The sequence below is a fragment of the Tursiops truncatus genome, chromosome 10 (genome assembly GCF_011762595.2).
Source record: "Tursiops truncatus isolate mTurTru1 chromosome 10, mTurTru1.mat.Y, whole genome shotgun sequence".
NCBI lineage: Eukaryota > Metazoa > Chordata > Mammalia > Artiodactyla > Delphinidae > Tursiops > Tursiops truncatus.
Window position 1 is genome coordinate 54,473,086 of NC_047043.1, and position 27,558 is coordinate 54,500,643.

General features: G+C 47.1%; 1 protein-coding gene across 1 annotated transcript in view; it reads left to right on the forward strand.

The window, feature by feature from the left end:
- The first annotated feature begins 2,731 nt into the window (after positions 1-2,731).
- Positions 2,732-27,558, forward strand: part of DCLK3 (doublecortin like kinase 3) — a 47,529-nt gene continuing 22,702 nt past the window's right edge. The window contains exon 1 of the mRNA XM_019946990.3: positions 2,732-3,159. Within this exon, the coding sequence (XP_019802549.2) occupies positions 3,078-3,159 (82 nt within the window). The 5' untranslated portion in view covers positions 2,732-3,077. The remainder of the gene's footprint in view (positions 3,160-27,558) is intronic.

Sequence of the window (27,558 nt, forward strand, 5' to 3'; positions counted from 1 at the left end):
AATCTGGTGTCAGTAGATTGTCTTTGCTGCGTGGTGGGTGAGCAGACCCTAGTTTGGTTCGGTAACAAAGGGAGGCTAGAAAATCTATTCTTTATTCTAGGTTGCAGTGTGGTCAGCTTAAAATTGGGGTCTGTTACTAGGTCAGAAAGGGAGAATAGGAGTAGGTAACTAGCATTTTCTTCCAGTGTTGGAGACGATGTATCATGTTTAGGGACTTCCCTGGCAGTCCAGTGGTTAAGACTCCACACTTCCACTGCAGGGGGCATGGGTTCGATCCCTGGTCAGGGAACTAAGAGTCCACGTGCTGCACGGCACGTTGTGGCCAAAAAAAAAAAAAAAAAAAAAAAAAGATGTATCACGTTTATCCCTCACTGCTGGGAGGTAATCTGATAACTTGAGCTAAGTTGTTCCTTGTATGTTTAATGTGTATATAATGAACATATAAATGATTATCTAGCCAGTAATTAAACATTGCTGAACTGCTGCTTTTCAAGAAAGAAAATACAAGTCATCTGAATTCTCCTCCATGAGAGTTAAACCTTACCCTAAAACTCAGTTTTTAAAACTTTTGTTTGCTCCTAAATCATAGGGCCAGGAAGAGTAGCTGCAATGGCTTCTAAAAAGGAAATATTTAAGTAGCTGAGGGGCACTTACCTCCAAGAGAAATTTCCAAATAGTTTCTTCCTTCAGGCTTTTGCTCAAATGTCATCTTGTCAGTGAGGCTTTTCCTGTCTGCCCAACTTAAAATAACAACAGTCCCCACTCCCTATTCCCTTCTCCTTCCTTTGTTTTCTCCACACCATTTAGCACCATACTTGCTATTTCATTACCTGCCTCCCCTGACTAGAGGGGAGCGACTGGGAGGCAGGTCCTTTGTCATTTTGTTCACTGTTGGTGAACTGGATTGCTGAAAATGGTCCTTGATGATCACTTTGGGTTGTCTGGCCATCAAACCAGCTGGAAGCAGAAGTTCCTTTGCACACAATGGCTTCCAGAGGTTGTTGCAGCCATTTTGTGACCCTGAGGCAACAGTCTTGAGTCTGAGGGGAAAAGGCAATATGTTGAAGGGGGCCATGTGGAATCCTGGAAAGAGATTTATACCTAAGGTTACCCCTGAGATGCTGAACCAGCGCGGAATAGCCTTCTCCTAGACTTCTTGTTATGTGTGAGGAAGAGAAAGACAGACCCTGTCATACAGGAGCAGATCTGGCCTCACTCTTAGTGTTCTGCGGAACGTGAACAATTTCACAGAACACCAACATCAGACAAGCCCACTCTGTGACCTGATGGATCAAGGCAACATCAAGACCATTGCTGTAATCATGTCAGTGGCCATGTGGAGATGTGGGTGTTGGGGAGAAACAAATTTTCCTCTACCTTCTAGGATCTTCTGGCTGGTCTCAGAATTGACATGAGACAGACTAACAGGAGAAAAATGAAGCTAAGTTTAATAACATGTATACATGAGACAGCCCCAGAAAAACTTGAGTAACTTTCTAAATGGCTGAAGCCCTCACCTTAAACACCATCCTCACCTAAAGACAAAAGAGGATCTTGAGGGTGTAGAGGTTACCATGAAAAGCACAGTAAACAAGGGGAAGGTTGTGATGCAGATTTGTCATCGCTTTCTCCATTGATTAGAATTTCTAGGGAATTCCCTGATGGTCCAGTGGTTAGGACTCCGTGCTTTCACTATCGAGGTCTGGGGTTCAACTAAGATCCCACAAGCCTCACAGAGTGGACCAAAGGGGGGGAAAAATGTCTTTAAATACCTTTCTTTAGTTCTTGCACATGAACTCTCATTTATTCCTTCTATAGAACCATTTCTTCATGATATATTAATATAACTGTTTGCTCAAATAATTTTGGAAAATAATACTTGCTCTATATCAGGGCCTTTTAAAAATGTTGAGAAATAACAATATATGTTTCATATAATAATAAAAAAAGAAAAACTCAGAAATGAGGTGACAATACTCAGGAAAGACTTAGAAATGAAAGAAAAAAAAAAGAATTTTGAGAGATTTGGTCCTTCTCTTCCAGGTACGGTGAAGGAGACACCTAATAAATGGAGATTTCCTTTACAAATGTAAATGTTTCTTACACAGGGGTAACTCCTACTTGGTTTTCGGAGTTTTTCCCACGTCTGCTGTTTCTCAGAAAATAACTAGCTTAAAATAATATCCCAAAGAGACATCGTTTGGGGTGGCAAATTCTGCTCCCCTACATGGGCATGGTCTTCCCTGCATTAATCATCTCTCCCAGGAGAGGCCTGGGAGCTAGTCTTTGAGGAGATGGGATTGTGACTGCAGACATGGGGGATCTATCTGCAAATGGGAGGATTAGACGTGTGGTGGGCTTGGAAGGGGTAGAACAACGCAAGGGGCACTGAGCAGCTTTTAGATGGTACCAGGAAGATGTGAGGCTGGAGGGAGGTTTGCAGGCTGTATCTTTGAGGTCACGGGTGTGGACGGCATGTGAGCAGTTCTCTGAATCTGTGGGGCAAGCAGGATATAGGACGGCTGCAGGGTCAATGTGTGAGCGTAGCGGGGACGGGGTAGGAGGAAGGGATCAGTGAGGGAAGCCTGGTCTCTGAACGACCAGGAGGGGCGAGGACTTCCCGGGTCCTGGGGACGCCTTTGGTCCGCCACCCACAGAGAACGTGGGCGAGGCTCAGTTTCAAAGCCCGACCGCGCCTGGCTCTAGGGCACGCCCTGCGATCTGACAGAGGCGGGCTGCGGAAGGGTCCCCGAGGGCCACCTCGGGCGCTCCCTGGAGAAGACTGGGGGGGCGTGAGCAAGTTCAAAGCGGGCCCCGCCCGGCTCGGCGCGCGGAGCAGGGCGGGGCGGGTGCGGGTGCTGGGAGAAAGGCTGGGCGGCGCGCTGTTGCTAAGCCGGCGCCCCCAGAGACGTTCCCCGTGGCTGTTGCCCGGCGCTGCGCGGCGCGGGGCGGGCGGCGGGAGGGAACGAGGAGAGAGGGCGGAGCGGGTTCCTCGCCGCTCGCGCCGCGCTCGCCCCGCCGTCGAACCGCGGCCCCGCGCCTCCAAGCCCTGCGCCTAGCTCCCGGGCCTCCGAGCCATGCCCGCCGCCTCGCCCGCCCCGCGCCCGCCGCCGCCCCCCGCACGACCCGCCCCCAGCTGCCCTGCTCAGCCCGCCCCGGGTAAGTACCATGCGCTCTGGCGCCCACCAGGTCGGGGCCGCCGCCGGGGTAGGGGAAGCCCTTGTGTCTCCCCGACTCGAGACCCCGCTCCGTGCGCTGTGGGGCCTCAGTGCCGGTCCCGCGGGGGTACCCGGAGCAAGCGCTGTGCGTGTGTGTGTGTGTGTGTGTGTGTGTGTGTGTGGCCACACCAGCTGAAACTCGCCTGCTCGGGGTCGGGGTTAACGCTGTCCCCATCTGGGTTCCTGTCCCTCGCTGTCCAGAGGGGCTGGCCTGGGAAACGCGGGGGCATCCTGGGAGGTGCGGTGGGGCTGTCGGAGAGGGAAGGCGCCCGCGAGGGAGCCGGGCTTTATTGAGCATGTCGACATGTCAGGTGCTTTACCTAGAGTTGACCTCATTTCATCCATCTTCTCCACAGACCTGTAAGGAAGGTGGATTTATCCCCATTTGTCAGATGAGAAAACAGAGGTTCGCAAGGTCACATGGCTTAATAGCGACCAAGCTGGGATTTAAACCCAGGTTTCCACAGCTCTTGTGACCCAGCTAAAGGAAAGGAAATTCTCCTTAGAACTAGATAAAGAAACACACAGAAGAACTAAAGACTATAGGGGAAAAGGCTAGAGGCAGAGCGTCTGGGCATAAACAGAAAAAAGAAAATGAGTTCGTGAAATATCCCATCAATAATTTCAATTATAGGACCGCATTTATACTGCCTTGGGTGTCTGGCTCTGGGGGCGAGGTGTTGTGAGGTGGGAAGAAGACTGTGCAGGGCTGGGCAGAGGCGTCTGGAGACACCTTTTCGGGGTATCCGCCTGCTGGGAGTGGGGGTTGAAGAGAAGTTGTGGAGAGAACTCCGCTGTTATTCATTTCCAACATTAGTTCTCCCTCTGTCTTACCCCCTTCCCTGTGGATTCCATCTCCTTTCATTTACTTGCTGTGTTGTCCAAGATCACAGCTGCCAACTTGAAGCTGGGTCCTTCCTTCCTGATTGTCTTGCCATTAGGTGGTCCTGGGCCTTTATGGTTGTGTTAGGAGCTGTGAAGTTAGTCCACGTCACTGCTTACAGAGGTGATCTGTTGGCTAGTGTTGAGCTGACAATCACAATCACAATGAATGGGGCGTCTAGAGTAGTAGCCAAGCATTGTGCTTATCCTTAAGGGGCAAGGTAGCAAGAAACAGGGGCCCCAGGAAGAAAGAAAAAAAGGAAAAGGATGTTGGGTTTGCCTGGCAGCCCAACTTCATAAAAGCATTTCAGTTTAATATTTGGATTGCTTTGGGTGGTGCCAGAAAATGCTTCCCTGGAAAAAGAACAGAGAGGCAGAAAACGATATCTGAAAGATGCTCTGTAACTCATTCCATGAAGGTCTGAAAGGTCTTTGAGCCAGGTACATTTATGGTGAGCTCAAAGAAATGTGAGAACCCCGTGAGGCCGCAGAATAGCTGAGATGGAGTCAGCGTTATCATGGTCAGGCTTTGGGCAAAACTTGGAGAAAGGAGTACTGGACCCTGGACTGTCACAGGTACTTCAGTGTGACACAGTGTCCCCTCAGAGCCCTTTGTGCACACTGGTACCCTGGGCGCTTTCACTCCCAGCCGCCAGCCCCTCCCCTTCGTTGGAGGATGACCGTCTTTGTTGGGGCTGCTGGAGTCTGCTTGGTCTGAAGGAGCTGAGAGCAAGGCGGGCCTGGGAGTTGCCATCTCCCCTGGGGGCAGCCCCTAACCAATGCCTGATGGGTGCCGGAGTGTATATAGTCCCGCTCCCTTGCCCTTGATTGGGACACAGCCAGGTGTGACGTACTCTGTAGAAATCCACTGTGGTGTGGTGTCACATTGATCTCCAGGGGTCATTGCTGGGTTTGCTTCTCTTTCTGGACTCACGTCTTCACTCCCCTACCAGTTTCTTCCTAGCAATACTTCCCAATAAAACACTTTCCTAGGGATTCCTATCTCAGGATCTGATTCTAGGGAACCCAATCAAACATTTCTAGAGTAGGGCTGTATCATCAGCACTGGGTAGCCTGCGCTAGCCTGCAGAGTGCCTTGGTGTGAATTTTCACAAGGTGCCTCCTAGCAGATGGAGCCCTGTGCCCAGACCATTAACTTCTCATCTGGGTGCCTTCGGCAGTGCCCAACGGGTGGCATGGTGCTTGGGTGTAATGCTCAGAAAAGCAAAACAAAATGGAGAGTTGCTTCATTGTCCCAAGATCTCACTCTTGGCTTCTCTCATCCCCCTTTTAACCAGTTCAAGGGAAATTTCCCTCCTGTGTTTTCCTAAATATTTGAATATTTCAGGCAGGTGTGTTGCTTTTCTCTGGTTACATGTGGAGCTGATTAAATGTCTTAGCTTCTTTCTAAAGACAATAAAGGGAAAGAAAGGGCTGTCTTGATCAGTGGAACTACAATACCACAGACTCCAGGGAGGGTGGGTGTGTCTCCACCAGCCTGGCCTTCCAGGGGGCCTCTGCCTTGACATGGGGTCATTGTGAGGGGCTTGGACGGGCTTCGTTAGTCAGAGGCTCTTGCCTGATGATGTTTCCTTTCCTTGCATCCAGGGGGCTATTGTATCTGGTACCCAGAGTTTCCCACCTTTTCTTTTGGTGGCCTCCTGTTAATGTCTAAATTTGGCCCATCTGGTGGTAACACAGAGCCCCTTTTGAAGATGCATATATGGGGGAGTTCTTTGACAAGGATTTTTTTTTTGTTTTTTGTTTATTTTTTGCGGTACGCAAGCCTCTCACCGCCGTGGCCTCTCCCGCCGCGGAACACAGGCCCCGAACGCGCAGGCTCAGTGGCCACGGCTCACGGGCCCAGCCGCTCCGCGGCACGCGGGATCCTCCTGGACCGGGGCACAAACCCGCGTCCCCTGCATCGTCAGGCGGACTCCCAACAACTGCGCCACCAGGGAAGCCCGACAAGGATGTTTTTAACTGCCTGGTAATGTAGGTCAGAAGAGGGAAATACAGGGAGAGTGGAAGGGGCTGTACTGGGAGTCAGGGAGTTCAGTTCCATCCTATCCCCAGAGGTCTGAGGCTTCCTGGTGATCTGGTGCAAGTCATTCAACTTCTCTGGGAACCTCGGTGTCTTCACCTTTCTTTACTTAATAATAATTATCCAGCCATCCTCAGAGGGCTGTCTGATGATGAAGGGGAAATATTTTCATTGACTCATCAAACAATCATTTAGCAAGCCCATAAAATCCTTGCCCAGGGAGAACTGAAAGTGTCCCAGGGACAGTGGTGTATGTGGAGGCATGGTGGTGTTGGAAGTAAGTGATGGAATAGAGGGAGATACTGTCCAGCGGCTGTGTGAAGGGGCACGGAGGTCTCCAGAGCTGGTCTGGAAGGCTAAGTGCTTGTGAATGGCAGGGTGCCGTGTAGTGGGTGGTGATGGGGGTTACAACTCTTGAGTCCAGCAGAACTGCCTTCAAATTCTGACTCTGACTCTTCAAAGCTGTATAATGGTGGGCAAGGTACCCAGACACGTTGAGTCTCAGTTTCCTCATTGGTAAAATGGACATGAGCAAATTGTTCTGAGGATTGAGTAATACAAAGCAGGGGTCCCCAGCCCCCAAGCTGCAGACCAGTACCGGGGCTTGTGAGGGGCTTGGACAGCCTTTGTTAGTCAGAGGCTCTTGCCTGATGATGTTTCCTTTCCTTGCATCTAGGGGGCTATCGTATCTGGTACCCAGAGTTTCCCACTTTTTCCTTTGGTAGCCTCCTGTTAATGCCTAAACCATCTGGTGGTAACACAGAGCCTCTTTTGAAGATTCGTATGTGGGGGAGTTCTTTGAAAAGGCTGGTCCGTGGCCTGTTAGGAACTGGGCCGCACAGCAGGAGGTGAGTAGTGGGCCGGGCAAGCAAAGCTTCATCTGCTGCTCCCCATTACTCCCCATCGCTCGCATTGCCGCCTGAACCATCCCCCCCTACCCGCCCCCCCCGTCTTGTCTTCCATGAAACTGGTCCCTGGTGCCATAAAGGCTGGGGACCGCTGATGTAAAGCACTTTGCAGATATTATTACGAAGAGAAAGTACTGTTATTTTTTTTCATGAGTTTTTTTCTTCTTCCAGTTTTATTGAGATATAATTGCATACATCAGTGTATAGAAGTATTGTTATTAAAGTTACCTTTCAGGTTGGAGAGATTCTGTTTGGGTGCCTTGGGCCAGTGCTTCTCAAATGTTATTGGGCATATGAATCATTTGGGGATCTTGCTAAAATGTGGATTCTGACCCAGGAGTCGGGATGGAGCCTGAGGTTCTGCTTTTCTCACTAGCTCCTCAGTTCTTAAGTGTGGACCACACTTTGAGTACAAGGCCCTAGGCTGCTCCCCTCGTCCCCCGACCCCGCCGCCCCAGGTAAAGTCTGAGTCCTCCCTGGGGGCTGAAGAGCAATGTGTTTGGGGAGATGATGGGGAGGGTTCAGGATTCCTTGGCGTGTCTGGCCTGGGACTGGGGCAGAGACAGCTGAGACTCACTGGTCTTGTTGCTGTTGAGTCAGGTGTTTCCTCCAGGGGCGTGATGGATCTAACTTAACTTCCTTCCAGTGCCTTAGGACCAGCCCCCTGGAGGAAGCTCTTCCTGGCCAAATGGCCAAATCCTGCCTACTTCTGCTGCATGCTGGTCTTGATAGTGTGGAGATGAATAAGCCACTGACCCTGCCACAGTGTGTTTGGAGGTGGGGTAGGGACAGGCATGTAAACGTGTAATTATCACATGGCAAGATAAGCATTCTGTAGAGTTGATGGGTAATGGTGAAGGGGGGAAGAGGGTTGGAAAATGGAGGGAAATGTCCTGGTGGTAATTATATCTGAACCAGGTTTCAAAGGATGAATCACAATGGCAGGATAGGGAAGAGGGCAGAAGAGTGTGGGGAATGACATTCTAGGATTAAGGAACAGCATGTGCAAAGGTAAGGTGGTGCCATGAATCAACTTGATGTGTTCAAGTCATTGAACTAAACGTTGTTTGGAGCCTGGAGTATGATGGGAAGGGCTTGGTCAGTGAGGTAGACTGCTGTTCCCGAAGATGTATTAGTGAGGATAGGCTAAGCTCTGCTGCAGTAACAAATCAGCTTCATCATCTAGTAGCTTCACACAACAATAGTTACTTCTCACTTCCACTGTGTGTCCTTCCTAGGTCAGTGGAGGGCCAAGCTGACAGAGCTTTCCCATCTTGCAGCCACACCATTTGGAAAAGTTGGCCTATGTGGTCACCAGTGTAGGAAGAGATTGTGGGAGAGTTACTCTCTGGCTCTTCTGTGTTTCAGCCTAGAGCTGATGCATCGTTGCTTATGCCACAGCCCGTTGGCCAGAACCAATGGTGAGGGGGCTGGGAAACAATGAGGGGTGTGCGGATGAAAGTTCAGAGAATGTCACTGTCTCTCCCACGTATGCCTTGTTTTGTAGCTTAAACCGCATTCTGAAAGCCCAAGTTCCTCAAATGGGAGTAATATGTGAATTTATTTAAAGGAAAAAGAAATCTTATAGCATCTAGTGGTGGCTTAAATTATTTTTATTATAGTGCAATTCAAATATGTCTAAGCATTTTATATTTAGAGCTCTCATATGACCATAAAACCAAAACAAATATATGAATAAAATATCAACACAGCTACAAATCGAGTAAATTCAGATTAAGTCCATGAATTTAATGTGATGGATGAAGTCACTCTTGCTAAAACCAAATCATTGTTTCTGGGTCTAAAAACAGTTGTTCCATTCTTATGGGAGGCTGTGGGCCGTACCACATGGGTTATATGATGGCTTAATTTTCTCATCAGTTTCCTTTGTCTCTATTAAGTCTGACTTGTTTTCTCATTGGCCTGTGACAATTAAAATAATAATAATCATCATATTTCTTATTGCCAACTATACCATAAATGCAGGAATACACACAGTGGAATTATGTGGCAGTACTTGGTCATAACATGCTCATTTGGATGTTCTAGAATATGTTTCTATTGATATTCTATTAAAAAGATGCTCATTAAAGTGAAAGCACAAAGTTAAACAAAAAATAATTTTGGAGAACTTGTGAACCCCCAGAATATGTCTGAGGATCCCGCAGAATTTGAGAAACAGGTGGAAACCCACTGGAGTGTTTAGTTGAGGCAGGGGAAAGATGACCCACTTTATGGTTTAGAGACCTCACTTTGTCCAGGTGTGTGGGTAGGTGAGGGGTAGGAAGAAGAGCCAGAGACAGATGGTTCGGGTCCGATGTCATGGTGGAGGAGGGGCATTCAAGCAGCAAGTAGTTAAGAGAATGGAGAGGAGGTGTCAGATTTGAGAGACATTTAGGAAGTAGAGGGAGTTCCCTGGCGGCCCAGTGGTTAGTACTTGGCACTTCCACTGCTGAGGGCCCAGGTTCAATCCCTGGTAGGGGAACTAAGACCCCATGAGCCATGTGGCGTGGCCCAAAAAAAAAAAAAAAAAAAAGTAAATGGAATCTCCAGGACTTGGAGTGGAGATTGACTGGATGTGGGCAGTGAAGGAAGGGAATGGGAGTCCCAGCTGACTCTTGGTTGGGGGGGTGGGCAGGGGACAGGGTTGATGGTGCCGCTGCCCAGGGGGAGGAGAGGGAGCACCACACGCATCCACGGGAAGAACAGATGAGCTTTAGGGCAGAGCTTTTTTTTTTTTTTTTTTTTTTGCGGTACGCGGGCCTCTCACTGCTGTGGCCTCTCCCGTTGCAGAGCACAGGCTCCGGACGCGCAGGCCCAGCGGCCATGGCTCACGGGCCCAGCCGCTCCACGGCATGTGGGATCTTCCCGGACCGGGGGCACGAAGCCGTGTCCCCTGCATCGGCAGGCGGACTCTCAACCACTGCACCACCAGGGAAGCCCCTAGGGCAGAGCTTTGTTCAGCCACATCCACCATCCCACCTTTGCTAACTGACTTGAGCCCTCCTGAACCAGTTTCCGAGGAGCTGTTGCATCTTGGGGTATCTGTTCTTTCCTCTCCAGGACATTTAGTTAGGGTTCATTCGGATGCTCTGAGTTAGCCTGTCTCTTGTGAGTGCTGCTTCTGACCCATGGGAGAGGGCTCGGTAACACTTTGCCTAATTAATCACACACTTGTTTTGTCTTCTGTATGTTTGAGGACAGTGAAAAACATTTGAAAAATTGGGGATGGTTTTGAGATTGAAGCTGTCATCCCATATCATGTGAGCTTAGTGATCTGCCTTCAGTATTTTTTTGTTTGTTTGTTTGTTTTTGTGTGTGCGTGTGTGGGGTTTTTTTTGCGGTACATGGGCCTCTCACTGTTGTGGCCTCTCCCTTGCGGAGCACAGGCTCCAGATGCGCAGGCTCAGCGGCCATGGCTCACGGGCCCAGCCGCTCCGCGGCATGTGGGATCTTCCCGGACCGGGGCACGAACCTGTGTCCGCTACATCAGCAGGCGGACTCCTAACCACTGCGCCACCAGGGAAGCTCTGCCTTCAGTTTTTAAGAGCACCAACGATTCGCTTTCCACTCTGTGTTTTTGGACAGAGAAGCTCAAAATTCTCCGAGGAGAGAGCAGGCGTGCTGCCAGTTAAATGGAAGCCTGGAAAAAAAAGAAGTATGGAAATTGCACTTTGTTGAAGCAGAGGGCAGAAAACACGAGGCCCCCCAAACACACAAGTAAAAATGTCACAGAAACAAATCTCTGGTGGTTAGAGTGAAATCTTGTGTTAATGAAGGTTTTCAGCATTAATTAATTTAAAAGGTAGCTTGGTATTTCCTCTTTGTGTGAACCTAACACACCAACGGGACCAAGCTGCTGGAAGTGGCTTGCATCCTGCCTGTCCTCACGCCTGACAAATTTCCACTTGTCTCTTGGCGTCTTCGTAGGCATCACCTTCATGGCAGCACCTCCCAGGCCCTCCAGGGATACGTGTGCCCTTCCTCTGCTCCGTCTCTTTGGAACTTGTGATAAATGGTTTGTAAGCAAATGCTTACCGGTCACCCCCAGAGACCACATACTACTTGTGAACAGGCTTGGAATCCCCCCAAACTTGTGGAGCATTTTTCCTAACAGCCATCTCCACACCCACAAACTAGTCCAGGGCACCCTTCAAGGAGCATCTTTGGATCTCAGGGCCGATTGGATGAGCAGATCTCCCAGCAATAATAGCCTTGGTTTTAGGAGTATCTTTCCAGGAATGGGTTGGATGAAGCTGGTTGTTCAGTTTCTTTCACATGCTTTGTTGGTTTCGGATTGGCTACAACTAGAATCCTCTGGAGCTTGGGTCTTTATATAGAGACAGCTGGTGCTCTCCAGATATCCACATGCTTCCCTTCTTTAGCAGATGCTATAAGTCCCTGCCCACAGTCCTCATTCTGATGTTTCCCCTACAATGCACTGCAATCCTACTGGAGGGCTTTCTCTGGTTGCAGGGGCATGGTTGGACCATTCTTGGGGAAAGCCAGAAGTTCTGGGTAGTTAGTGCTCCTAGAAGCAGCCCTGAACCACTGATAGAGGGGAATGGGTGGATGCATATCACAGTTTCCTTGCCCCACTGGTGGGCCAACCCTTGGGCATGCTCTACCTGTTCTCCCCAGAGGTTCCCAGCAGAGCTGAGTCCAGGTTGCTCACAGCAGTAACCTGCTCATTCGTGATGCTGTACTGCCTCATTTCTTTCGCCTCCTCCAGTACATCCCAGGATCACCTCCCCAATAAACCCAAATCCTTTCCCCAGCCTCTGCTTTGGGGAGAGTCCAACCCAAGACCTTTGGGTTGGTTGGGGCCACTGGACTATGGGTGGAAGTGCTGTGTGTCACTTCTCACGAAAGCAGGCACTGCCATTGTGTCTCTCCCACCACTGCGGCAACCCGGGAGGATGTGCTATGGAGGAAGGCTGCTTAGTCCACATGAGATTTCATAGGAGCAAGAACCTTTTATTATCGTAGCCACTGAGCTTCTTGGCATTTATCAGTTGAGGCACCTACCTGACACGTAGCATTAGCCCTGTCCCTGTGGGGTGCCAACACTTAAGTTAGCCCATCCTTCATTTCTCCATCCTGTTCTGATAAAGTGTAAAAAGTATAAAAAGTTACCAAATTAGATATTAGGAAATCACTGATGATCACCAGGAACCATTCTTTCACTTACCTTTATTTATTTATTTATTTATTTATAATTTTTATTGGAGTGTAGTTGATTTACAATGTTGTGTTAGTTTCAGGTGTACAGCAAAGTGAATCAGTTATACATCTATCCACTCTTTTTTTTTTTTACATTCTTTTCCCATGTAGGCCATCACACAGTATTGAATAGAGTTCCCTGTGCTATACCTCTGGTTCTTATTAGTTATCTATTTTATATATAGTAGTATGTATATGTCAATCCCAATCTCCCTATTTATCCCTCCCCACCCCCATCTCCTGGTAACCATAGTTTGTTTTCTACATCCGTGACTCTTTTGTAAATAAGTTTTGTAAATAAGTTTTTGTAAATAAGGTTTTGTAAATAAGGTTTTGTAAATAAGTTCATTTGTACCCTTTCTTTTGGCTCACATATATTTATTGAGTGTCTACTATATGCCACTGTGGTAGGCACAGCAATTTTTATTAATTTCAATTTAAATTGAAAATAGCCACATGTAGCTGATGGCTATTGTATCAGAACAGACCTAGAGAGCTGGGGAGACAGATTAAAGCATCTGTAAATGTTGTAGAGCAAAAGCAAATGTTGTAACACCAATAGTGGTAAGTTTCCATGAAGAAGAAGCAAGATGAGTGAAGAAGGAGGTGGAGCCGGTTGAGGGTCTTCATACGTGTTACATAGACATATTCATACATATTGAGAGTGGGTTGAAGGCTTCTTGGAGAAATGATATTAGATCCATTGCAGACCTGAACAAAGGTAAGAACGGTGTATGAAAGAAATAGCTTGAAGACACTCGAGGCATCTCTGGGTAATTCATTGCCTTTTGTTTTTAATGAAACACAAGAGAAGGAATGCCTTCTACTTACGAATTTGGAAAATGCCACGAAACACAAAAACACTTAGTGTTCATTCTTTTTAAAAAATTTTTTTTTCTTTTTTTTTAATTTAAAGACCTCTTGGGACTTCCCTGGCGGTCTAGTAGTTAGGACTCTGCGCTTTGAATGCAGGGGGTGAGGGTTCCATCCCTGGTTGGGGAAACGAGGATCCCACATGCCGCTCAGCGTGGCCCCCCGCCAAAATAAAATAAAATAATAAACTATAAAGACTTCTCATAATTTGGGGCAGTGGTGTGGGTCTGTGTTCCCTAGAAGCAGAACTTGCGATTGGGATTCTTGTGCATGTGATTTTGGGGGGAGGGCCGGCAGGAGAAGGGGGTAGGGGAGCGAGGTGAGTGGGAGACACAGCTAAGCAAGGATGTGGTCTCAGCTGGGAGTTCTGGGGCTTGCACTGCACCAAGGAGCTGGTCTTACCGTGGGCTAAGGAGCCTGTCTTTTGTACCCTTCCTGTCGCCATCAGTCATAAGAGCTGGTGAGCGGCAGCCGCTGCCTGGTAAGAGCATCTGGGTGGGCACCTGTAGGGTCCATGACTGTGCTGACCCCAGAGTGTGTTGATGACTGAGTAGCTTTCGATAGATTTGGGGGCAGAAACAGCTGAAAAGTCCTGAGTACAGGATTGCTTCGATCACCCGGCACATTCTGAGGATTGTGAACTCAACCACGAGGCTGTTTCCCTGCACATGACTATGGATTTACTGGGTTCATTCATGGAATACCTGTTTATGGATGGTCTACCGCACATGCCTGGCATCAGGGCTGGGAGTTTGGAATCTTGCCAAGCAAGGCCCATTTACTTAGTAGTCTCCATCCCTGCAAATCATATATTTTTGGGCAAACGCCAAGAGATAGCATTGCAGGGGATCCTGAAGAAGCTTAACCACAGCTAGAGAAGCCAGAGCTGCCAAGGTCTACCCCCATCAAGGCTCGGAAGGCAGCAGTCTTTGTGGAAATATTTGTAAAGGATGCTCTCAAAAAGCCTAGATGCAGCAGTCGGTCTGTTTGAGTGAACCACCTAAGTTTCTGTGCACTGAGATTGGCTTCTTAATAGAAGAGCTGTAGGCTTGGTGCTGCCGTTGTCAATCTGATTTAACCACGAGGGACTGAATGCTTACTATATGCAGGTGACCTTCTGCCTGCCATCTTGCTATGGTCTTTGTAGCCATCCTGGGAGGTGGGGCTGGTGGTGGCCATGCAGGCTCCCATGGCAGTGAGGACCACGAGATACTCTGACAGCAGAGGTGTAGGCGAGGCCCCCCTTGACTCTGGCACTCAGGGTGGATATTGGGGCCGCTGGTAGAGCTTTACGGAACCTGTTGGATGCAGTCAGGGTCTTGGCACTGCGATTTCCCCTACTTTCCAATGAGAGGAAAACAAAACCCGGTTTTAATTCCCTAAAGGAAGAAAAGTTTGTACCTTAATCTGCTTTCCCCTAGCATCACTCTTCTTTGTTTGGAATCTTAGTTAACTTCAGGGAGTTGTTTTTTTAGATCATCCTGTCTACGGGGATATCAGGGACGAGCTCACTTGTTTATTGCCAGCTTCAGGAGCACTGGGTGACTTTATTTTGCCAAGTTGGGATGCTGGATGGCTTAATAACTGGAGTAAAGCTAAAGTGAGGCTGCTTTGCGTAGGTATTGTTGCCTGTTGAGGAGTCTGCGTCTGGCTCCATTTCCTCTGGATGATCCCTTGAGCTTTGCTTTATTCCATGGTTACAAATGACTCCCCCAAACCTGTCTGAACCATTGCTCCAAAAGATTCAGGATCTGTGGAAGAATTCTTTCAGTTCTTACTAACTAGCCGTGCGGCCTTGGGCTAATTGCTTACTCTCTCTGATCAGCAGTTGTATCTAAAAATTGAGGGTGTTGGGCTACTGGCCCTTTCAGGTCGAACACGCAAAGATTTTCACCCACACAGCCTTTGCGTCCAACACACGGGTGCTTCTTAAGATCCTCCTTTGCATCTTTCTTAGATTGGATCCATGGCATTACTTTTGTTTACAAAGGATGCATATTTCCACGTAAGCAATTTATCGGTAAATCCAATCAATCATGTAATGACCACGCCTTAAATATTTATGTAAAGTTCTTCCTCAGCCTGGTGTATCTGAACCTCAGCTACTTAGGGTATTTATTTCTTCTTGAGTGAACTTTGATAATATGTATCTTCTTGGGATCCATCCATTTCATTAAGTTGTCTTATTTATTGGCTCAAAATTATTCATCATGTTCCTTTATTATTTTACATGAGCAGCCCCAGTGTTTTCCAAATGTGTCACTTCTCCTGAATATGAATGAAAACTATGTATATTTTTGTAACAGTTCCTCTTAAATTGTTTTACTCGCTTGCTATTTAATTATATTGTACGTGGAGGTTGTCTTAACCAAGAAGTCAGAATCGTTTAAAAACCACTTTCTAAAGAATCCACAAGCTCTTTGCCTCCTCTTTCCTTACAATAATGGCAGGGTTTTGTTTTTTGGTTTTTTCCACACCGCACAGCATGTGAGGTCTTAGTTCCCCGACCAGGGATTGAACCTGAGCCCGTGGCAGTGACAGTGCAGAGTCCTAACCACTGGACTGCCAGGGAGGTCCCAATAATGGATAGTGGAGCTCTGTGCCTGCCCCTCAGATAAGCATCTGATAATGAGGGGTGAGAGTCTGCAGGGAGGCACTGGCGGATGGTGCAAATATTCCAGGTGCCTTTATGTCAATCTAAGATCCGTCCAACCAAAGCACAGAGATGTAGAAATGAATGAGAAGTGCTCATCTCTCTACAAAAAAGATGATGGAGGAGTTTGCTTTCAGAATGATTTCTGCAGCCTCACCTATAGGGATGGAGTGTGCTACAGCTCTGTCTAGCCCAGTGCTTGAATGTTGTTGTGACACAGTCCCGTGGAGATCAGTAGGCTGGTGAAGACCTTGGGGTGCAATAATCAGACAGAAGAAGGAAAATAGGAAGCCTTGCGGGCATCAGGTCAGCTGGAGACAGGTCCCAAGGTGGGATGTACTTTAGTGCTCCCTCTCCAAATAAACACACCCCCTTGAGCCTCCCTGAACAGTACTGAGAAAGGCAAAACTCAGCCCACATCAAGGTTATTATGAATCTCTGATCTGTAACAGACAATTGGGATTAAAAGTCCATATCATAGGAAACCACAGCCCGGCCTGGGAGCCATGCCATCTTGGAATTTTACTGAGTGAGTGGTGACATCCCAGGGATGCGATCGTGGGTGAGTTGGCAACTGTTGGGAGGAAACATTAAACTCAGGGGTCAGACCGAAAGAGAAGCTGTCCCCAGGGGAAGCCTCAGTCAAAGCAAACCTGTATCGGATGTCACAAAGGAGGACAACGTGAGGGACAACAGTGGCACACAGGGCAGCAAAAGCAAAAAGAGGAGCGTGCAGCCTTCGCGTGATGGAATAATCAGAAGGCGGGAGAAGGGTTCACCTGGAGGACCTGCAGTTGGAGAGAAGGTTATTGTCGTGGTCACTGGCATGTCCGAGGCCTCACCAGCCTGGGAGCAAACGAGGCCATGTTAATATTAATGCCCAGTGTGGAGTCCCAGCGGCCCTGCCTGCTCTCACAGGACCTCGGCCCAAGTCCTCAGAGTCCCCCGGGGAGGACGTCACCTGCGCTCAGGTGCACCGTGGCTCCTCTTCTTCCTCCAGTCATGATGTCCCTCCTCACTTCCCCTGGCCTTGCTGTCCCCTGGCTGCCAATGTGTCCCCAGGGCACCGCCTTGCCCCCTCCTGCTGCGCTGGGGAGGCAGGGGGCTGGTTCTCTGCTTACTCTGTTGTACCTCCGCATTTGGGTTCCAGTGCCTCGCACAGGCTTTCAAAACCCATCTTCCTCAGCGTCCATCCTTAACCCTGTGTTCCAAGGCTTGGAGGGCAGGGCATAGATGCCAAGCTGTCCCCTATTTTGTCATTGCCCCCGGGCCTGATCTCCTCCCAGGTGTCCGTTATACCTGGGCACAGAACATCTCCTTTGCCCCCTTCGCCCACTCCCTTCCTGCCCATTTGGCAACTGGTGCAAATAGGTCCCAGCCCTGGGCCACTGGCTGCCTTGGATCCCAGTTTGGATTTGGTTGAGTCACACTGCCATGCTCTTGGGGTTAATCAAATGGATATGTACGAGTCCAAGGACCTTCTGATCCCTCCCGTTGTGCTCTGTATACTTTGGTTCCACTAACTGGTTTGATGAAGTAAGAGACAGTCCAAAGCAGTGCTCCTCAAACTTCAGTGTGCATCAGATCATCTGGAGATCTTGTTAAAATGCAGAATCTGATTCTGTAGGTCTGGAGTGGGGTCTGAAATCCTGCATTTCTAATGATCTCCCAGGGGATACCGATGCTGCTGGTCCACTCTGGGTAGTCAAATCCTTCATCGCTCCCTCCCCCGTTTCTGTTTGCTGTACTTGAAAGAAAACCGTTTGGCAAGGAAATCATGAGTGGATTTTGTGTTCCACCGCACGGGTGATGTCCTGTTTTGATTACCTATCACACATCGCTTATTCACATTATGAAAATAAAGATACTGTTTGTTATAACACTACTTTAGGGAATCGTTTATGGGCCGCTTTCAAAATGCTAATGGTTGACCAGCATTCCTGGAAGGATACTTGGAACTTCTCTCTATAGCTTAATTCTATAGCTTTGCTTCTCAAAGTGTGGTCCTTGGGCCTGCAGCATTGTATCACATGGGACCGTGTTAGAGCTGCAGAATCTCAGCCCCACCCTCGACCTGGACTGACTGAGTTGGGACCTGCACTTTAACGCGGTCCCCAGTGGTGTGTGTGCACATTAGCATTTGAGAAGCCCTGCCCTGTAGAACACGGTATATCGGAAATGGGAGGTGCTGGCTTTGCCACTTTAGCAGGATGCTCAAAGGAGGCAGGTGAGTGACAACAGGGAAAAGTTCATACTTCGGTCGTCAGTCCTTTTTGTCTTGGTGTGACCTGGGACATCTGGGGAGAGAGGAGAATACCTTCTGGCTTGCATGGAGTATGAAGATTCTTCAGACAAAATAAAACTAGCAGAGGAGGAAGTGGAAACTGTGATGTGATTATGAGATGGGTAGACTATGCAGGACCAGATCAGGGTGAGCGGAAAACTGAGGGAGGGAGGATGAGAATTATTGAGCGTGGTCAGAGATCAGCTTTGAAAACGAGGAACGACATGTAAGCTGGTTCACTTTAGAATCCCCTTGTAAACAACAGAGGCACTGCATAAAATGCATCACAATTTCAAGGTAGCTGGGACAGTAAAGGTCATCATTAAATCAGCGAGGAGCTTAGAAAAAATGTATCAGGTATCTGTTGTAACAAGGACTGGCAAACATCCCTCACCGAGAGACCATAGAGGGCTCTTGTGCCAACATGCTGAGAGGCACTTGGGGAATTGGCATGGGAAGGTCAGCAGGTAAAAAACAACCCAAAACTGGGGCACTTCTGAGATGAGAACTGGAAAACGTCTTTTTAATTACTCTGTTTCGGATGGCTTGGTTGATGTCCTCCTGGTAATAAAGAAGATTAGGTAGCAATGACGTTAATTAGAGTGTCATCAGTGATGACAGACAATAAATAGCATGGCATTTCATTTTATTACCTTACCCTTGTTAATTTCCCCAGTTTTGATCAATACAGCCATTGGCCAGGCCTCCCAGTTATGAAACAGTAGCATTTTCGAGGCTTAGTAAAGGGCTGCGTTCCAATTTTTTATTCGTTTAGGAAATCCTCCTTGGGATGTTTGCATAATCAAATATAAGTTCACAAATGTTTCTCCTGCCTCAGATTTGCATATGAGCAAAATGAGTTTGTTCCCAAACAAAGCCCTGGAAAAAGCCCAGGACAAATGATTACTCAGTGAAAAGGAAAATGATTTCAGCCAGTTCCACTCCATCTCCCACAGAAGAATGGAGGTGAATCGTCTCTTAGCACTGCCTACTGAGGCCGTAAGTCTGGTGACATCATTAAGGAATGAAAGGTTGATAAAAGGGAAAGTATTTCAAGTGGAGCTTCCCTGCTAGGAAGGGGAATTACATGTCATTAGATGCATTACATTGACTTTTATTTGCCAGGCATTTTTGTGTTGTTGCATTGCATATTACCAGATGCTTTAAAACACCAATTTCCATTTCTTTTAATACTCAGGATTAGTAAATGCTTAAAGAGTGATTATGTATTATTTATATCCTATAGCAATTTGGGTGTGATTCTCCTATTTCTTTTTCTAGCATGTTATTATAGGAGCCAAGGCAAGAATTCCAAAGTGGATACTGACCTTGGACGTAGTTTTTCTTTGTGGTGTAATTAGGCATATGGGTTATGGTTAAAAAATGACTAGGAAGGGACTTGGCTGGTGGTGCAGTGGTTAAGACATCACGCCCCCAGTGCAGGGGGCCTGAGTTCGATCCCTGGTCAGGGAACTAAATCCCACGTGGCATGCCGCAACCAAGAGTTTGCATGCCACAACTAAGGAGGCTGAGTGTCGCAAATAAGGAGCCCACCTGCTGCAACTAAGACCCAGCACAACCAAATTAAATAAATAAATATATATATATATATTTTTTTAAATGACTAGGAAAAGGTACACTTCCTTTGTTCTGATGAAAGAAGATAAGGAAAAGCTTCATTTTAGCAGTATATTTTCATTACTTTGTCTTGACCCTAAACTTGATGATTAGCAGCCTGAACAAAGGAATAATAAATGATTAGAAAAGAAACTGGGTTCATGTGATTTCCAGTCATTTTGGTAGCCTTTTCAGTGGAAAAACATAGAGATGACCGTTGTGAAACTGGGTTATGTCAATTCATCTGAATTGTGGTATCAGATAGGAGGCACAGTTGCTAGGAGCCAAACCCATTAGAGGTAATAACAGCAAAATGCTTATGCAGTAACTGAGCTTATTGGCTCACACCAGTCAGGTAATTCTAGGATCAGTGAACGTGAAGTTTCTCTCCCCACAGGAGCTGTATGCTTAGATCTGCCCAAGTGTTTCTCTTAATATCCTGTCCCTACTGGTTTTCTATTTCAGTCACTACATAAATGACGAATTCACCCTGCTGAGTCACATTTAGCATCGTGTACTCTTTGCCCTTGACATGTACGTGGATTTGGGGGAAAACCAAGGTTACAAGAGGTTGGAGAGGGAGAGGGAAGAAAATAAACACAGTCTGAGTGCCCACTCTATGCTAAGCAGCAGGCAGGGGTGAGGTACCAAGTTAAGCCCATGTAGAAACTGAGGCTCAGAAATATCACATAATGTTCCCAAGATCACACAGCTACTTAGAGCCTGGTAGGACCAGGATTTAAATTAGAGCTTCTGACCCCATGTTCACGTTCTTTGTGCAACTCTAAAATGAAGCTTTCACAAAACTCTGAAGAAATACGCTGCTCTTCCCTGCCTGTATTAGCTGTTCTTGACAAATGCTACCTTGGCACATTTACTGATAGTCAGTGGATGTCTGTGATCGTGTTTTCTGCAACGTTACTTGTTTCATCTAGTTAAGGTCTGTTGTGGGATGTCTACCAATGTGGAAACTAATGACACTCAATTATTTACAAGGAGAGCCAGAAGCCTGAGACATGATATATGTGCTGATGTTAGGACTGAAAACGGGTTTCCCAAATCTCATGTGCTTATCATATGTACTAGGACAGAGGAGGAGAGTTTGCATAATCCACAGTCTCTGCCTTTGGAGAGCCTGAGTTTAGTTGAGAATACTTACACCTTTGAAGATAAAGTAACAGTGAGCTGAGGTGTGCAAAAGGAAGGGTCTCAAGCATTCAAATGAAATGTTTCATGAATGAACAGAGAGTCAGACGAGGGAGCTCTGACTGTGAACTTGTGAAGTCAGGGAGGGTTTGGTGGTGGATACGGGTCTCAGGTCTTACATGATGGTGAGGCTCGGATGAGTGGGACAGTGACGGTGGAGTCGGGTTGGGATGGGTGAGGGGCCGCTGGATGAGGGAACGCCTTCCATGTCAAGGGTTTGGCCCTCAAAGCTGCTACTAAGGAGTCACCATAGGCTCTTGAGCAGAGGAGTGGCTTCGTGAAAGTTCTGCTGCATGCATGGGCTTGATGGGTGCTGGGGAAAAACCCTGTAGACATTTGTATTGGGGGCGTTTGAGGCAAAAGCAGCAGTATTGTCAGGTTGAGTCAATTTATGTTGCTGTACGAAATTAACCAAAAAATGATGCTACAAGAGCACCTTTTTCTGTACCCTTTCCTGGAAGCTGCTGGCTAGTGGCTGAGGACTGGGGATTAGGATGTTTAATTTTTACTATCTATACCTCAATTAACTATTTATTGTTGGTGTAGGGACACAGGAGGAGTTATTATCCTAGATCATGTTAGGTTGAGCCATATGAAATTTCCATTTGGGGGTAATTGGTAGAACTACTGGTAATTTCATATGGTTCCACTTAATTGATTTTGTAAGTTGTTGGAGACGAGTGGACACAGTCAGGTTATCTGGGTAGGTCCTGGGATATCGCTGCTTACAGCCAGCCCCAGAGGCCTTGAGGGTGCCGTTTTCCTTGGGAGATGGGACTGTTCCTGGAGACTGAGCCCAGGGCCCCAGGGGCGTGCCAGGCTCTTCTTCTCCCTAATATTTGCTCTCCCTGCCTATGGACCAGGAATTCAGAATCTCCTGATTTTTTTTTCTAAAGGAGAAAAATTTGCTCTGGACCAAGAACTTGAAAGGAGGAAGGAGGGCTTGTGGAAGAGAGGATAAAAATAATTGCATCTTGGGACTTCCCTGGTGGTCCAGGGATTAAGACTTTGCACTTCCACTGCAGGGTGTGTGGTTGGATCCCTGGTCGCAGAACGAAGATCCCGCAGGCCCCGCAGCGCGGCCAAAATAATAATAATAATAATAATAGTTGCATCTTGAGGTTGTGTTTTCCCGGGACTCCCCAGTAGCACAATGCAGACAGAACCAGAAGTGCCATTCCTGTAGCTCCTAATTATGTTGGGAAGGAGAGGGACCGAGTTCTCACTCTGGCCCCAGATTACAGAGGCTTTAAGTGAGTTTGAGAACGCCTGGGCAGTGGGCTGCGCATGCGTGACGGTGGTGATAGAGGCTGAGCTGCACTGTCTTCACATCCTTTGTGTCCACACCCTGGGATGGGGCCACTCCTGTGGAGCCTCTCCTGGATTCAGGGATGGAGTGTGCCCAGAGTGCTCTCCTAACCGCCAGGAATGAGGACAGCTTCTGAGCTAGGGTCTGCAGAAACTGGCTGGGCACAAGCATCCCAGAGCATGCCCATCCCTCCCCCCGACCACTGCCCTCAGACTCTGGGTACCACAGGGCCTAGTCATCTGTCATTACACTCAAACTGCACAGTTTCACTATTTGGGACCCTGAGGTCTCATCACGACTTGCCTCTTTTGTCCTAAGTCACCACTCAACATGTGACCCACAGTGTCTGTCCTGTTCCAAGAGGACTGGTGTGTGTCTCCTGACATCCCATCTTGGACCTCCTTTGGACCCCTCCTGAGCCCCCTTCCATAAACTCTCCTGCATCCCTAGGGTATTCACAGAATGTTCCTTTGTCCTCCTGATTCTCCCCTGAACCTTCCCTGGAATAGAGAATTCTTTTCCCTTTCCTTAGCCTGACAAATATGTATTGAGGGTCCCATTCTGTGAGAAGCACCCTAAGGAAAACAAATGAGAAGACTTAGTCCCTTTGCACACATGCAGCTGAAGGTTACCTTCCTTGGCATCCTTCCTGTTTCCTGAGGAAACATGAACTAGTGTGACTGCTGGAGACCTCTCTTCTCCTCTCTCAGCATCAACCCTCTCAGCCAAAAATGGAGGCAGATCAGAGAGACTATGAGAAGAAAGGAACAACAGATGTCCATAAATAAATAGTTTAGCTGTAAACAGGACTGGTAAGCTCCCTCAGCATGTGGGAAGATCAGTACCGGCCACCACTTGTCATCTAATCGGACACCTGTGTCTAGATGGAAATCATCTCAGAACAGATTGTATGTTATAATTAAAAACCAAAAACACATTCTGTGTCAATATGCTGGGCCAAATTGCCCATGCTGGCACAACTGGACTTTCTGCTACAATTCAAATGCACTTAAAAATTATCATTTTGGGGGAGACCTTCAAGATGGTGGAGGAGTAAGACGTGGAGATCAGCTTCCTCCCCACAAATACATCAGAAATACATCTACATGTGGAACAACTCCTACAGAACACCTACTGAACGCTGGCAGAAGACCTCAGACTTCCCAAAAGGCAAGAAACTCCCCACATACCTGGGTAGGGCAAAAGGAAAAAAAAAACAGAGACAAAAGAATAGGGATGGGACCTGCGTCTCAGGGAGGGAGCTGTGAAAGAGGAAAAGTTTCCACACTAGGAAGCCCCTTCACTGGCGGAGACGGTGGGTTGCCAGGGGGAAGCTTCGGAGCCACGGAGGAGAGCGCAACAACAGGGATGCAGAGGGCAAAGTGGAGAGATTCCCGCACAGAGGATCGGTGCCGACCAGCACTCACCAGCCTGAGAGGCTTGTCTGCTCACCCACCGGGACGGGTGGGGGCTGGGAGCTGAGACTTGAGCCTCGGAGATCAGATCGCAGGGAGAGGACTGGGGTTGGCTGCGTGAACACAGGATGAAGGGGGCTAGTGCGCCACAGCCAGGCAGGAGGGAGTCCGGGAAAAAGTCTGGAACTGCCGAAGAGGCAAGAGACTTTTTCTTGCTGCTTTGTTTCCTGGTGCGGGAGGAGAGGGGATTCAGAGTGCCGCTTAAAGGAGCTCCAGAGATGGGCGCCAGCCGCGGCTAACAGCGTGGACCCCAGAGACGGGGCATGAAACACTAAGGCTGCTGCTGCAGCCACCAAGAAGCCTGTGTGCAAGCACAGGTCACCATCCACACCTCCCCTCCCGGGAACCTGTGCAGCCCGCCACTGCCAGGGTCCTGTGATCCGGGGACAACTTCCTGGAGAGAACACATGGCGCACCTCAGGCTGTTGCGATGTCATGCCGGCTTCTGCCTCCGCCGGCTCGCCCCGCATTCCATACCCCTCCCTCCCCCCGGCCTGAGTGAGCCAGAGCCCCCTAATCAGCTGCTGCTTTAACCCCGTCCTGTCTGAGCGAAGAACGGACGCCCTCAGGCGACCTACACGCAGAGGCGCAGAGGCGGGGCCAAATCCAAAGCTGAACCCCAGGAGCTGTGCAGACAAAGAAGAGAAAGGGAAATCTCTCCCAGCAGCCTCAGGAGCAGTGGATTAAATCTCCACAATCAACTTGATGTACCCTGCATCAGTGGAACACCTGAATAGACAACAAATCATCCCAAAATTGAGGCAGTGGACTTTGAGAGCAACTGTAGACTTGGGGTTTGCTTTCTGCATCTAATTTGTTTTTGGTTTTATGTTTATCTTAGTTTAGTATTTAGAGTTATTGTTCTAGGGTCTGTCTGTCCGTTTTTTTGTTTTTTAGTATAGTTTTTAGTGCTGGTTATTATTGGTGGATTTATTTTTTGGTTTGGTTGCTCTCTTCTTTCTTTTTTTTCTTTTTTTAATTAATTTTTTATTTTTAATAATTTTAAGGTATTTTTTATTTTAATAACTTTATTTTATTTTATTTTTTTCTTTCTTTCTTTTTCTGCTCCTTTTTCTTCTGAGCCATGTGGCTGATAGGGTCTTGGTGCTCCAGTGGGGTGTCAGGTCTGTGCCTCTGAGGTGGGAGAGCCGAGTTCAGGACATTGGTCCACCAGAGACCACCCGGCTCCACATAATATCAAATGGCAGAAGCTCTCCCAGAGATCTCCATCTCAACACTAAGACCCAGTTCCACTCAATGACCAGGAAGCTACAGTGCTGGACACCCTGTGCCAAACAACTAGCAAGACAGGAACACAACCCCACCCATTAGCACAGAGGCTGCCTAAAATCATAATAAGTTCAGAGACACCCCAAAACACACCACCAGACACTGTCCTGCCCACCAAAAAGACAAGATCCAGCCTCATCCACCAGAACACAGGCACTAGTTCCCTCCTCCAGGATGCCTACACAACCCACTAAACGAACTGTAGCCACTGGGGGCAGACACCAAAAACAACGGTAACTACAAACCCGCAGCCTATGAAAAGGAAACCCCAAACACAGTAAGTTAAGCAAAATGAGAAGACAGAGAAACACACAGCAGATGAAGGAGCAAGGTAAAAACCCACCAGACCAAACAAATGAAGAGGAAATAGGTAGTCTACCTGAAAAAGAATTTAGAGTAATGATAGTAAAGATGATCCAAAATCTTGGAAATAGAATGGAGAAAATACAAGAAATGTTTAACAAGGACCTAGAAGAACTAAACAGCAAACAAACAATGATGAACAACACAATAAATGAAATTAAAAATTCTCTAGAAGGGGGCTTCCCTGGTGGCGCAGTGGTTAAGAACCCACCTGCCAATGCAGGGGACACAGGTTTGAGCCCTGGTCCGGGAAGATCCCACATGCCGTGGAGTGACTAAGCCCATGCGCCACAACTACTGAGCCTGTGCTCTAGAGCCCGTGAGCCACAACTACTGAGCCCAAGTGCCACAACTACTGAAGCCCACGCGCCTAGAGCCTGTGCTCTGCAACAAGAGAAGCCAGAGCAATGAGAAACCCGCGTACCGCACGAAGAGTAGCCTCCACTCGATGCAACTAGAGAAAGCCCGCGTGCAGCAACAAAGACCCAATGCAGCCAAAAATAAATAGATAAATTTATTAACAAAAAATTATCTGGAAGGAATCAATAGCAGAATAACTGAGGCAGAAGAATGCATAAGTGATCTGGAAGATAAAACAGTGGAAATAACTACCTCAGAGCAGAATAAAGAAAAAAGAATGAAAAGAATTGGGGACAGTCTCAGAGACCTCTGGGACAATAATAAACACACCAACATTAGAATTATAGGGGTCCCAGAAGAAGAGGAGAAAAAGAAAGGGATTCAGAAAATATTTGAAGAGATTATAATTGAAAACTTCCCTACTATGGGAAAGGAAATAGTCAATCAAGTCCAAGAAGCGCAGAGAGTCCCATACAGGATAAATCCAAGGAGAAATATGCCAAGACACATATTAATCAAACTGTCAAAAATTAAATACAAAGAAAAAATATTAAAAGCAGCAAGGGAAAAATAACATACAAGGGAATCCCCATAGGGTTAACAGCTGATCTTTCAGCAGAAAAACTGCAAGCCAGAAGGGTGTGGCAGCACATATTTAAAGTGATGAAAGGGAAAAACCTACAACCAAGATTACTCTATCCATCAAGGATCTCATTCAGATTCGATGGAGAAATTAAAACCTTTACAGACAAGCAAAAGCTAAGAGAATTCAGCACCACCAAACCAGCCTTACAACAAATGCTAAAGGAACTTCTCTAGGCAGGAAACACAAGAGAAGGAAAAGACTTACAATAACAAACCCAAAACGATTAAGAAAATGGTAATAGGAACATATATATCGATAACTACCTTAAATGTAAATGGATTAAATGCTCCAACCAAAAGACATAGACTGGGTGAATGGATATAAAAACAAGACCTGTATATATACTGTCTACAAGAGACCCACTTCAGACCTAGGGACACATACAGACTGAAAGTGAGGGGATGGAAAAAGATATTCCATGCAAATGGAAACCAAAAGAAAGCTGGAGTAGCAATTCTCATATCAGATAAAATAGACTTTAAAATAAAGACTATTACAAGAGACAGAGAAGGACACTACATAATGATCAAGGGATCAATCCAAGAAGAAGATATAACAATTGTAAATGTTTATGCACCCAACATAGGAGCACCTCATTACTTATCATAAGGCAAATGCTAACAGCCATAAAAGGGGAGATTGACAGTAACACATTCATAGTAGGGGACTTTAGTGGGGTGCTAAAAATCATCCAAAATGAAAATAAATAAGGAAACACAAGATTTAAATGATACATTAAACAAGATAGACTTAATTGATATTTATAGGACATTCCATTCAAAAACAACAGAATACACTTTCCTCTCAAGTGCTCATGGAACATTCTCTGGATAGATCATATCCTGGGTCACAAATCAAGTCTTGGTAAATTTAAGAAAATTGAAATTGTATCAAGTATCTTTTCTGACCACAACGCTATGAGACTAGGTATCAATTACAGGAAAAAAACCTGTAAAAAATACAAACACATGGAGGCTAAACAATACACTACTAAATAACCAAGAGATCACTGAAGAAATCAAAGAGGAAATCAAAAAATACCTAGAAACAAATGACAGTGAAAACACGACGACCCAAAACCTATGGGATGCAGCAAAAGCAGTTCTAAGAGGGAAGCTTATAGCAATACAATCCTACCTCAAGAAACAAGAAACATCTCAAATAAACGACCTAACCTTACACCTGAAGCAATTAGAGAACGAAGAAC